This window comes from Heteronotia binoei, chromosome 5 (assembly GCF_032191835.1).
Source record: "Heteronotia binoei isolate CCM8104 ecotype False Entrance Well chromosome 5, APGP_CSIRO_Hbin_v1, whole genome shotgun sequence".
In the NCBI taxonomy this organism is placed as follows: Eukaryota; Metazoa; Chordata; class Lepidosauria; order Squamata; family Gekkonidae; genus Heteronotia; species Heteronotia binoei.
In genome coordinates this window covers 42,916,012-42,929,670 of record NC_083227.1, presented here as the reverse complement: position 1 = coordinate 42,929,670, position 13,659 = coordinate 42,916,012, and the positions used below count along the sequence as shown (strand labels likewise).

Here is a 13,659-nt window from a genome sequence, read left to right as displayed (position 1 = left end):
GATGGTTTCTCAGTGGTTCTTAAGCTTCTTCGGCTCTCTAACCATTTGTAAACATAATGGGTGGGATTAGGCGAGCTGGTTGCTGTGGCAGTCTCTCGACTTTAAAAAAGCTGATCCAGGTTGAGACACATGGAAGAAGGTGCATAGAAGAACCTGGTGTATTTATTCTGGGCTGCAGAATAAATACACAGGAGGATAAGAATAGCACATCCTACAGGCACAGAATCCAAAGTCAAGCTTAAAGGCTTGACTGCTCGAATTCTCTACAGTAAGCTGTGTGTGTCACAGGCCTATGCAGAGGCAGGCAATGGCAAACCACCTCTGAACGTCTCTTGTCTTAAATCAGCTGTGACAGCACCACTTTAAGACTGCAATGACTCTTCTCTTTGTTTAAGGCTGGAAGTGTGATCCTGATTAACATATTTAGATAAGGACTGCCATTAACTAACAGATTAACTAACAGCAGTCTGAATGGCTCCATAGTTGAGAATTCAAGTCAAGTTAGCCTTTATTGATTGATATATATCAATCAGAGCAAATTAGTTAGAAAAGGTAAAATGGAACAATTGCATACATATACATCTGAGTAAACATAAACATAAATTGTTTCTATTAGATTCCTTGGCATGCCTTTAAAACAGTGGAGAAACTTAGTCACCTTCTCAGTGACACTAGATGAAGAATCATTCAAAAGTCCATAGATCTTAAGTGCATCAGAATCAACCATGCTAACTAAAAGAGGATGTAAATACTTGTAATGAAGTTCTGTATACAAGTGACAATAAAGAAGAATATGAGTAATTGACTCAATACATTTTTGTTTACAGAGGCAGCAGCTGACTGAGTAGGCTGTCATGTTGAATATGCCATAAAGAATGGCAGAGAGCATGGCATTACATATGGCAAAGGGAAAAGCTCTACGCTGCTGCGACACCTGCAAAACAGAGAGCTATGAGGCCATTTCCCCAGTACTGAGAGGGATCTCATAGCTCAGTGGGGAACAAGTTTTCTTAGCTAGGCTGTATCTGGTCCCACTGTAGAATACAGATCCTCTTTAATATGTGCATCTGACCCTAATGTATTTGTATCAATTTACAATTCTTTAACATCTTATATCTCTGAATCACTGAGTGTCAGTTCAGGGTGCCCAAGCAGAGGTGCAACTAATCTAGTAAACTCTACACACCAATGGTTTGACAGAGAATGCAAAGAAATAAAAACTTTTCTGCATAGCTGAGAATTGCTTTCAGCTGCTGCCCAGACTTCTGAACAACATTTTCCCAATATAGTCTGGGACCTGATCTATATATTATGCCAAATAAGGTGGTTGAATTCTTGACTGCCTTATAGGCTTCCCAATCCCCAGGTCCCAGCGGGGGATCCCCTGGTTTTACAGGCTTGCCCCTGCCCCCAGGTAGCCAGCCGGCAGGGGAAGCCCCATCCCCACAGCCATCATGCAGCTCTAGATCTTCGGCAGGTTTAGAAACCTGCAAACAGGTCCATTTCAAAATGTGTGTGTGTCTGTGTGCCTTTAAAGTTGAGCAGAAAGTACTTAATGGGAAGGGTCAGCAACACAGTCCCTCGGTTTGTTTTGCTTTCATTTCAGAACAACTGTGTGTGTTTGTGTGTGTGTGTGTGTGTGTGTGTGTGTGAGAGAGAGAGAGAGAGAGAGAGAGAGAGAGAGAGCAGTGTAGCCCCTGTTCTTTTCTGATGTCGTTGTGGAGGAACCAGACCCAGTAAGTGTGTGTGAGAGAGAGAGGGTTGCCAATCCCCAGGTTTGGAGGCCCTTTCCCCCCATCACCACTTTAGGGACATCAGAAAGCGGTGGGTGGGGGGGAAATGTCTATTGGGCAATTATTCCCTATGGAGAACGATTCCCATAGGGAATAATGGGGAATTGATCCATGGGAATCTGGGGCTCTGGAGGGGCTGTTTTTTGAGATAGAGGCACCAAGTTTTCAGTATAGCATCTAGTGCATCTCTCCAAAATATCTTCCAAGTTTCAAAATGATTGGACCAGGGAGTCCAATTCTATGAGCCTCAAAAGAAGGTGCCCCTATCCTTCATTATTTCCTATGGAAGGAAGGCATTTAAAAAGGTGTGCTGTCCCTTTAAATGTGATGGCCAGAACTCCCTTGGAGTTCAATTATGCTTGTCACACCCTTGCTCCTGGCTCCTGGCTCCACCCCCAATGTCTCCTGGCTCCACCTCCAAAATCCCCAGATATTTCTTGAATTGGACTTGGCAACCCTACTGCACTAGCTCCTGCTGCAGGTGATGATACATACAAAAATATCTTTTAAAACCATCACATTGAAGGGAGAAAGGGTTAGTGTTAACCCTCTTTCAGATGTCCTAGTTTATGTCCTAAGAGGTTTTTAGACGGAGAAGTATTAAAACATACAATTTTGCCCAGGGCTTTTTTTGTAGCAGGAACTCCTTTACATATTAGGCTATATCCCCCTGATGTAGCCAATCCTCCAAGAGCTTACAGTAGGCCCTTTAAGAAGAGCCCTGTAAGCTCTTGGAGGACTGTCTACATCAGAGGTGTGTGGCCTAATATGCAAAGGAGTTCCTGTTATCAAAAAACCCCACCTGATTTTGCCCTATCTAATGTAGTGGTACAATCTAGACATTCTACATCCTCGGTCTACTGCCTCTTTCTGCATAAAGGCTCCCCCTCAGAATGTGAGAAGATTCTAGACTATGCAAAATCCCTCCACCTCACCTGCCATCTCGGTCCCAGTCATACACATCAATTTTCACTGTCCTGAAACACAAATAACAAAAAGGAGAGAAAATATGACTTTTGTGGAAAGGTTTCCAACTTGGGGATCATTTAAAATGGTCAGGTTAAAAATGAAGGGAATGCTAGAGACAGCAGAGTTGATATTTACCATCATGTTTTCCCCCTACTGAGCCACTTCATGGCACCAGGACCCCTACCAGTTAGGTGGGCAGGATTTCCCCTCCTTCCTCCCCCCAAACAGAAGGGCCCCACGTTCTCCTCCTACTGGTAGCTGCTCCTTAGAGCAACCAAAGGATGTTGCATCGTATCCTCTGCACCCTCCTCCAGAGTACACCATACATGATGCAGCCATGTTCTGACCTGTCATAGTCCCCATTGCACAGGGCACGCACAGGGATGGAGAAGGGCTGCCATACTGGATTCAGATTGTTCTTCACCACCTCTGTCTTGTGGCAGATAGTGAACCTGGAAGCAGAGAGAGGTCATGGCAAGCAGGCACGGAAACAGCACAAAAAACGAGGACTGTTGGCTATGGCTGTTAACAATGGACACTCCAATACTGTATGTGAGCGTTTACATGATGGGCTTTGGGAAGACACAGAATAGCTCTAGGAAAACAGGAACCACTAGCTACTGTACAGCAAAAGAAGGTTTCTCTGCTTTTAGCAGCTGCACAAAAGTAAGCATTTTGGACAATCTAGCAGCACCTGCTAAGAATTGAAACCCGTCATCGTGTCTGGTGACCCTAGTGAATATCTAGGTCTAGAATGCAACTGCTATGCCTCTCTTTGTGGCTGCACAGCTACCATGGAATATGTTCCCCCACTACTCCTCCAGGGCCAACTCAGATACATTTGGCAGGCAGTTCTGTAGTAAATAGTCAACCCAGGAATATCAGTGCCCTCCTTAATTCTCAGAACCAATATGGACAGTCAGAAGCTGATGCCCAGCCATGGTTTCCAGCAGCTTCTCTCCCACACATGAGTTCACTCATTTTCATCCTGGATAAATTAACATAGAATAACTAGAAACCAGAGATTCCGCACTTGGAATTATTAGTAATGGAAACATTTATTTATTTAAAATATTCTTACCCTGGGTTTCCTCCCCTATAACAGGTTTCCTAAAATGTTTAATGGCATTCATAGCTATGCATGGAGAGTTAAGGTGTAACTAACTAATTCACATTGTAATTCCAGGTGGCTATCTGTGTCAGTTTGTGATAGTAGAACAAAAATCAAGTCCAGTAGCGCCTTAAAGACCAACCAAATGGACAGATACCCCTGGAGAATGCTGTTGGCCTTTAAGTTGCCACTGGGCTTGAATTTTGTTCTAATGTACATTATGTACTCTTAGTAGGCTTCCCAAATCCCCCGCCTGGGCGGGGGACCCCCGATTTGGAGCCTCCTCCTCCTCCCCCCCCCCGCTCAGCAAAAATCCAGAAAGTGGGGGGAATGGCGGCCCTTCCCATGCAGCCTAGATCCCAGAAGCTTCTCCTCTCCCCTTCCCACTGATCCCTGATGCTTCTCCTCCTCCTTTCCCTTCTCACATCGGATTGCAGCAGCTTCTCTTTGCCCCTCCCCTTCCCACCCAGCTTCATTGCAGCAGCCGGAGCTTTCCCAGGCTGCTTCCTGCCCCGCCCCAAAGGACCATGTGCCTTTGCACCTCCGGAGGTGGTGAAAGGCTTCAACTTTCTGTGTCTGTGTCTTTGTTACTGTGAAGAAGCTGGCTGGTGAGTAGAGAGCCAATCCCCTACATCAGATTTGCGAGATGGGTGTGTGTGGAGGAGAGGGAAACGTCGTCATTATTCCCTATGTGAAATATTTCTCATAGGGTATAATGGGGAATTGATCTGGAGGTTTCGGGGGCTCTGGGGGAGCTATGTTTTGAGGTAGAGGCACCAAATTTTCAGTATAGTATCTAGTGCCTCTCCCAAAAATACCCTCCAAGTTTCAAAACGATTGGACCAGGGGGTCCAGTTCTATGAGCCCCAAAAGAAAGTGCCCCTATCCTTCATTATTTCCTATGGAAGAAAGACATTTTAAAAGGTGTGCTGTGCCTTTAAATGTGATGACCCGAACTCCCTTGGAGTTCAATTATGCTTGTCACACCCTTGTTCCTGGCTCCGCCCCCAATGTCTCCTGGCTCCATCCCCAAAGTCTCCTGGCTCCACCCCCAGAGTCCCCAGATATTTCTTGAATTGGACTTGGCAACCCTAACTCTTAGTCATTCATTTTAAATGAACCATTTACCATCTTTGTCACTGAGACTAAAGGCAGATTAACTAGTAATTGTCCATACAAAGAGACATTTAACAAGTCTTAAATGCTTGAGTGTATTTATTTACTTATTTCATATATTACTCCCCTATGGGGACCCAAAGCAGCATACATCATTCTCCTCACTTCCATTTTATCCTCACAACAACCCTGTGAGGTAGGCTAGGGTGAATGTGTGTGTGATCTGCCCAAGGGGAGCTTCCATGACAGAGTAGTGTACTGGTTAAGAGTGCTGGATTAATATCTGGAAGACTCTGGGTCAAATCCCCACTCATGCCATGGAAGATTGCTGGGTGACCTTGGACCAGTCACATTCTCTTAGCCTAACCTACCTCAAAAGGTTGTGTTGTGAGGATAAAATGGAAGAGCGAGAATGATGTAAGTAACTTTGGGTCACCACTGCAGAGAAAGGCAGGGTATAATTAATTATTTTTTAAAAAATGGGTCCCCTAGATCCTATTCTGATACTTCAGTCACTACACCACTCAACCTGACTTTCCCAAAGGACAAGCATGAGGGACAGAAGACATGGATCTAGAGGGGGAAGGGAAAGCTGGAGAGTGTGGTGGCCCTTTCCACAAACCTGTGCAGCAGTTTATGTCCTCCCAGCAAACTTTGTTGAAGGAACCTTCTGGCTGCCCACAATGTCCATTTTCCTCAGCAGTGCCTTTTCAGTTGTGGCACCGATGGGTGCAAACTGCATGATCTGCAGTAGTTGTTATCTTCAGACCAGTTTCTTAAAAAGATTGGACCTATTTGATGAGCTTATTTTATGGATCTATCTATAGGCTCTGGAACAATTTGAACTACAAGTTGTTATGGGCCATATCATTCTGTGTGACACAGAGTGTTGGACTGGATGGGCCATTGGCCTGATCCAACATGGCTTCTCTTGTGTTCTAAGGCACTGCATTTTAGTGTGTTGTCTTTTAGACTGTATATTTGATCTATGTAAGCCACGTTAAACACAGAAGAGGAGCACATGTTTTCAAATAAGCAAATAAATAAATAAATAAAATGCAGTCCTGGATGGGAGCTGGGAAAGGCCAGGCACAAACCCAGGCCTCTGGCCAATTAACTCAGCCAAATCTGGACTCTGCCACCTCTATGCCTCTAAATTCCTCTAAGAAGGCATTAGAGGATTGTTAGCCCTGAGCTTCAGGAGAGTGGCTATTCCATAACATGGAGACAATAGCTGGAGAAATTGGTTGCTTTGGTGGGTGGACTCTATGGCATCCCTCCCCTCCCCAAATGTCACCCTCCCTAGACTCCACCCCCAAAATCTCTAGGTATTTCCCAACCCACAGCTGGCAACCCTGTCTGGGTGTCATGATGGTCCTGAAGGGGGGTATTGCGTACGTGCCATCCTCGTTGCTGCGGTAGAAAACAAGGAAGGGGTCAGATTTGCCGAAGAAATCCTTCTTGTCAAGCTTGTTGGCGCACAGTTGCATGGTGACAATGTCCTAGAAGAGAAAGGCTAGATCAGATCAAGGGAAAGTGGTGGTGAGAAGAGAGTATCAAGAACAGGAATGTATAGCGTGGGAGGCTGGAGGAGATGGAGAGAGCCGGGGAGGGGAGGGGGTGCTTAGCGCTAAGGCATTGACTTTGCAAAATGACAGAGTGTAAATAAAGGAGAAGATAGGGAGGCGAAAAGCTAATCAAAGCAGGTTTTACGGCTCAAAATGAAACTGATCAAAGAATGGTGGGGTAACAGGTGATTGATCAAGTTGTTGTGGTAGTCAGCATTTGGGAAGAAAATAATAGAGAATGAGGAGAGAAGGGTGTGAAGGAGCTGAGTATGACAGGAGCAGCTAATATGCAGCAGCTCTGCCATAAGAAATCTGCAGAAGTTAAGGTCCCTCTTTCCCACCTTGGAGATGGTTTCCAAGACTTGGAACCCTTCATTCTAGGCCCCAGAATAGCTAAGTCAACAGTGCCTGGTGTGGCTCTGGTATCACAATGGGGTTATGTTTGCCCAGCATTTATTTCAGGCAGTGATTTAAAGGGAATGTTCCATTATCAGGTCTCCCTTTACTGGAGAGATCCGTTCACCGTTTCCTACCCCTGGAGGAAAGTCCCCTATTAAGCATCAAATGTAAGGAGAAAAAAGGAATCCAAAGGGAAGAAATACAATCCTTCCTGCTTTCATGTCAGATGAATACTACCAGAATTGCCTTACCATCAAAGCTTGTGCAATTCAGAACAGATACCATCATCTTTTTCCATCTTGCACAGATTGTTTCACATTAACAGAACTGAATAAGTATTTCCATTTTTTTTAAAAAAGCACGCTCCTCCCCAGTGAGATGTTTAATACAATAGGTTGCCAAGATGAAGTGAAATTCACCCCCCTCCACTAGAAAAAAAAAATCTGGGAAAATGTACAATTTTCCGCTCAGTGGGGTAATAAGTTCAGTGGGGTAATAAGCTCATTGACTTGAATGGAACAGACTCAGTACTTGACATTCAAAGATCCATCCATTCAACGCAACAACCATTCCATTACACTTATCGCCCGTTCTTTCTCCAAGGAGCTCAGAGCAACTTAGATGTGGCTTCCCAGAAGTCTCTTATCCAGGCAGCTTGCAGACCTCCTACTAATGCTAAAGATCTAAGAATCCAACATGCTATTCAAAAATACTATTGACAAATGTTCTTTGTCATCCATTCTCCATTCAAATCAATGGGTCTTAAATGCAAAGTTTGACGTGGACTGATCAAAGTCTCATGAAGTTGGCTTGGATGGCAGCTTAATTTTTAGAAAGCAAAATTGAACAGCCCTGGTTGTATGTAATATTCAGCCCTGCTTTTCTTCCATAGCATTGGCAGTTCAATGACTGCAGCCTTATACTAAATACAGCTACTGGGAAAACTAGAGCCAGGTATGCAGCCCTGCTGTGACTCTTGTCCCATGTGGGCTATGTCATTCTTTTCCAGTTCAGATGCACTTGCAAAATCAGCTATCACAGCTCCAAAATCTCCTACCTCTTTGGCTGCAGTGTCGTTTCCCCCACTACAGCTACTGCAAAAGACTCTTTGTGGATCTATTCTGTGGGGAATTTAACACCTCCTCCATGTATTTCCCATCTCCTTCCCGGCTCCCTTTTCCATGGTTAAGATTTCATTTAAAACGGCCTTCTTCTAAACTATGGTTCTCAACAGTGACAGGATGTAACCAGCGCTTTTTTTGTTGAACAAGTCCAGCAGGAACTCATTTGCATATTAGTCCCCACCCCCTGGCACCACCATTGTTTTGTGCAGGGCTTTTAAAAAATGAATTAACATTTTCATTTGATTTTAAGAAGAAACATCAATACAAACCAGAATTTTAAATAAATTAGCATAACCATATCAACAAATGAAAACAAGTATATGTGGAATAATAATATATAAAATTGCATAGCAAAAGCCCTGAATGTAACTAGACAAGGCTATATATGTTGTAGTAGTGTAACTATTAGTTTTGACTTTTTTATATGTTGGAATCCACTCTGAGCCCATTTTGGGAAAGGGCAGAATATAAATCCTCAGAAATAAATAAACAAATAAAAAGCTCAAGCTAATCTATCCATGTGCTGCTGACCTTCTCCTTGTTTCCATGACCCACCCATACCCCTGCAAGTCTACTCTTGTATGTGTAAGAGAGGAAGAGTCCAGTAGCACCTTAAAGACTAACACAATTTGTGGCAGGATAGGAGTTTTCGTGAGTCACGGCTCACTTCTTCAGATACAGATTGTTTTATATTTGTAGTACAACTCTCCAACACCAGTCTCTATAGGTTGCTATCCTCAGACAGCACACATGAATACCAGTGAGAAAGTCCCAATGTATATACAGAAACAAATTTATATGGCTACATCCCAGGAACCTCAGTCAGGCACCTTCTACCTCCTGCCAAAGATACATAAACCTGGCAACCCTGGACTCCCCTTATCTCACGCACAGGAACCGTCACTATGGGAGTATCAGGACAGATGGACTCCAACCTGAAACCATGAAGCTATGTCCATGATACCATGGAGTTCCTGAGGAAATTGCAGTCTGTTGACCATCTCCCAGAAAACAGTATTCTAACTTCCATGGATGTTGAGTCTCTGTACACCAACTTCTCCCATAGGATGTACTACAAGCCATTAGAAACATCACCCCTAATAACACCACAGCATGGTGTTGCCATGAAACTCTGCAGGTATTTGAAGAAGTGAGCAGTGTCTCACAAAAGCTCCTACCCTGCCACAAAATTTGTGAGTCTTTAAGGTGTTACTGGATTCTTAGGCTTTTCTACTGCTACAGACAGACTAACACAGATAGCCATTTTCATCTATCTGCCTGCATGTGGAGAGGCACTCACCCGACAATTGCTGAGTTCTTCGGCAGACAGTACAACGGTGCCACACTTTTTCCCTGGGACTCCCCTAGGGAAAGAGAGAGAGAGAGAGAGAGACTTAGTGCTAGTTCAGATGAGCTTGCCCACTCATGATGGCCAACAGAAATCATTATTCTTCCATTTCTCCAAGGAATTTAAGACAAGACACATGATCCTTTCCTCCCCCTTTTCAACCTTGCGAGGTAAACTAGAGTGACAGAGAGTGACTGTCATGCAGTGAGCTTCATGCAATGACTGTTATGCAGGGTCATGCAGTGAGCTTCATAGCTGAGTGAGGATTTGAACCTGGGTCCCGCATTCAATGGCCTGATTCACATGTGCCAGAGAATGAGAAAATGTATTGGTAAAGCCAGGTCCCCCAGTATACTCTCATGCACCTGTTACACTCTTAAGACGGCCTTCTCCTGGTGGTACCCTCTCCTGAAGTCCAACATTCAAATTATAGTTTACCTGTGTGGATCACAGGCACCCAACCCAACTCATAGTCCCCCACACAGCACTTGCAAGGACTTTTAAAGCCGCAACCATGACCTACTGACATCCTTTTCACTCATGAATATGCACTGAACAGGTCACCAAAACACATCCGTTTTGTTCCACAATAGCCACACAACTTGGGTCACATGACTCCAAGGATGCACTGCTTTACAAAAACAGGTGGTTCCTGGACAGCTCCCCACATATGGAAGCAGATAGCCAAGAAAAGATGGATGTGACATACAGCATTGGTCATCATGATGACTCTAATGGCCATGAACAATTCGAAACAGGAACCACTGATCAAACAGCTCTGGGACAGAGGCACCTTGCCTAGAGGAAGCATGGCAGGGATTGGAGCAAAACAGAGAGGCTGCGATCACACACATGAAATAATTAACTTTCAATCCATTTTCCATGCACTTACCAACTGGGACTGTTTCTACACTCAGGGTTGATTCTGATTTTATGAGCATTGAATCCACCTACAGAAAACTCCTGTTCAAAAGTACTCTTGTAAAGTGAGGAGCAAATCTGGGGTGAAACTGCTTTCTTTGCCAATGAAAGAAAATGAGTGTAGATGACTTAAGATAATGCAAAGCAAGACAGAAGTGACGACGGTATGCAATGTAGATGAACATTTTAAATGTGCACTGAGAGAGGATCTTCTGTCAAGTGTAGAAACAGTCTGGATTTTGCCAGTTTACATAGTTAAATCCAGTTGGAAAGTGCATTGATAGTGGATTGAAAGTGCATTATTTCGTTTGGGTGATCACAGCCAGAGAGGGTCTGGATAACATGGTGGTCATGCTCCTCCCCTTCATTATATTTTTTACAGAATGGCAATGCCAGTTGGTGTTGCATCTGATCTGCTTTGTGTTGGCACAGGTGAGACCAGTCATAGCAAGAGGCATTTCTGTTTGGAATAATTAGAGCTGGAGAGAGATTAGCAGGCCCCAAGTTCCTTGCTTTTTGTCAAACGTCAAGGAGGTTTACATAGGCCCCTAGCACCAAAGCAGAAGCCATTCAAAGACAGGTATACCAGGCCAGTGGGCCCCATATAGGCAGCCTCCCAATGAAACACTCCACATCCAACCCTCCAAACTGGCCTCGTCCTGCAGAGCTTTGGCTTAGACCCTAATTTCCTTTCCCATCTGCATTAGCTGCTTCCACTCAAGAAAGAGTGGAAGGGCAATTTTTGCCAATTCTTCCCACTCACTGCTGCCCTGGTCACAGGGGCACACATCCAAAAGTCAAAGAAGCCTTCAGAGGGAGGGGAAGGCAGAACAGTCTTTGCTCCTTATGCTGTGCAGCTGTGCAGCTGTGCTCCTGTCGCCCAGGGTCCAAGCCCATGTGAAGACCACCAGCATTGCTGCATACAGGCCTAGAATACAAAGATTCAGGTCTCTATTGCTCCACTCCACTGCTGCTCCAGGGACCTGGATTCTGTTCTCTACTTGGGCTGCTAAGCAATTAAATATTTTAATCAATTAAATGGGTAGCTTTGATCTGATTAATCAATTACCTGACTAATTTTCTCTCCTTAATTACATGTTTCAAAACAAAGTGAAGGTGCCCTTCTGAGGATCTTGGAGAAGTTTCCTATTCCGTTACAAATCAGCAAACAGAAGCCATGGTTCCAGGCAACAGGAAAGGCCTTATTTAATTCCTCCCCCCCACCCCTACTTTTCCAAACACTGGAATACCAAGTCATCTCTATTCCAGTAAGCCACAAGAGACAAAAAATAATCACATAATATTGTGGGAGATCCATATTTAAAAGATGTCCTGGCTGCTATTTCAATTGTATGCCATCCGTTTCAGCTGCCTCTGGTCCATATTCTCAGAGGGAAATGGAGAAATCACAGTAGCTTAATTTGGAGAAGAGTTGGTTCATTGTTTAGATATTCCTACACATACAGTGAATGAAGGAGATCACACCACAGAATGGAGCTCCCACACCTTCATGACTGGCTGCTATCCATACACACACTAAATTATGCACTTTCAATCCACTTTCAATGCACTTTCCAACTGGATTTTGCCAGTTCACACAGTATAATTCTGTTGGAAAGTGGATTGAAAGTGCATTAGTGTGCGTGCCCACAGCCTATTTAAGAATGGAGCCTCTGTCTGTTCCCCCTGAATGCATAGAGCTTCCATAGACAGGGATAGCGCATTGGTCGATCGAGCTCAATACACACACATACATTAAGCTAGATCGACCAATGAGCTTTTTTTTGCCATCAAGTTGCCATGGGACTTTCAAAGCAAGGGACATTCAGAAGTGGTTTGCCATTGCCTGCCTCTGTGTAGCAACCCTGGATTTTCTTGGTGGTCTCTCATTCAAGCACTAACCGGAGCTGATCCGATTAACTTTTAGGATCAGGCTAGCCTGGGCTATCCTGCTCAGGACTCTGGTTGGCATTATTTTTTTGGAGTCTCAGGCCAAGAAAGGTCTAGCACCTTCAACACAAGATCCTTTAACTGGAGACAAAGAGGATTGAACCTGGAACCTTCTGAGTGCAAAGCTACTGAGGTGTGACACCCTCTTCAGAGACTGTTGTTGTTAGCCATTCAGCCATGTCTTACTCTTGGCGATTCTATGGGCCAGCTCTCTCCACTTTTCAGAGACTATTGGCCCTTTAAGAAGCCCAAAGACTCAGAGCATCAGCAGCCAGATGTCTCTTTCAAAGTATTTTGTCCCTCCAAGCAAGGTACAAATGCATGCAAAATGTACAAAGCTTCTGAGGAGAGACCAACAGTCAATATTGTTCACTATGCTTGGGAACAATCTTCCAGGATCTCAGAGAAAGGTCTTTCCCATCACCTCATACTTGAATCTTTCAACTGGAGGTGACAGGGATTGAACTGGGATCGTCTGCATGCCAAGCGGATGTTTTTCCACTGAGCCTCACAACTCATTTTGCTCTCAGCAAGTAACCGAAAAGTGCAATGTGGGTTCATGGAAAATAACCTGCTTTCCTGTTATATATATATATATATATATATATTCCTATTAATTTCCTTTACATTGAACATATAATGCTTACTAATTCATAGGCAAGGCATAATAGCTGTGTGGCAGAATGTGTTTGAGTGGGTGACACAGTTGCTCTCCTGTCTTATCAAGACAAAGAGATTTACTGTGGCTGAATTAGAGTTTATCAACAGATTCAATCATATTAATAACCAGGATTTAAATGAAGGCATATCTCAATCACAACAGTTGTTAGATTAATTTACCCTAACTAAAGAAATTGCATTATCAACCAATTACAGCTGTTGTGGCCATATGGGCCTAACACGGTTATCTCTATGGGCACCAATTGGGCTTTTTTCTTGTAGCAGGAACTCTTTTGCATTTTAGGCAACACACCCCTGATGTAGCCAATCCTCCTGGAGCTTACAGTAGGCCCTGTAAGAAGGGCCCTTTAAGCTCTTGGAGGATTGGGTACACCAGCAGGGTGTGGTCTGATATGCAAAGGAGTTCCTGCTACAAAAAAGCCCTGGGCATCACACATTTCTCCCTCCCCTTTGCATGTGTTATGAACTGCCTGCTCTGATGACACCTGTGGCCCTTTTCTCTGCCCAACACTGGCATTGCTGTTCTTGTTTTGCTGTCCAGCACAAGCTGCTGTGAAGGCTCGGTCAGAGAGCCAGCCATGGCAGTAAGGAATCTGTCCCTGCTCTTGGCCTCCTGCTATTTAAATTAGCTGCATTAGCTCTGTGCTATGTTATCTGTGGTGCAGGCAAGCTATAGCAG

The 13,659-nt window shown here is 44.2% G+C and overlaps 1 protein-coding gene across 2 annotated transcripts in view; it reads right to left on the bottom strand.

Annotated features, from left to right (window-relative positions):
- The window catches only part of CPNE9 (copine family member 9), an 80,872-nt gene that overhangs the window by 18,212 nt on the left and 49,001 nt on the right, over window positions 1-13,659 (bottom strand). For both annotated transcript variants that reach the window (XM_060239341.1, XM_060239342.1), the window contains exons 7-10: window positions 9,381-9,444; window positions 6,388-6,491; window positions 3,110-3,214; window positions 2,729-2,770 (exon numbers count right to left, since the gene is read on the bottom strand). In XM_060239341.1, coding sequence (XP_060095324.1) covers window positions 2,729-2,770; window positions 3,110-3,214; window positions 6,388-6,491; window positions 9,381-9,444 — 315 coding nt within the window. The remainder of the gene's footprint in view (window positions 1-2,728; window positions 2,771-3,109; window positions 3,215-6,387; window positions 6,492-9,380; window positions 9,445-13,659) is intronic.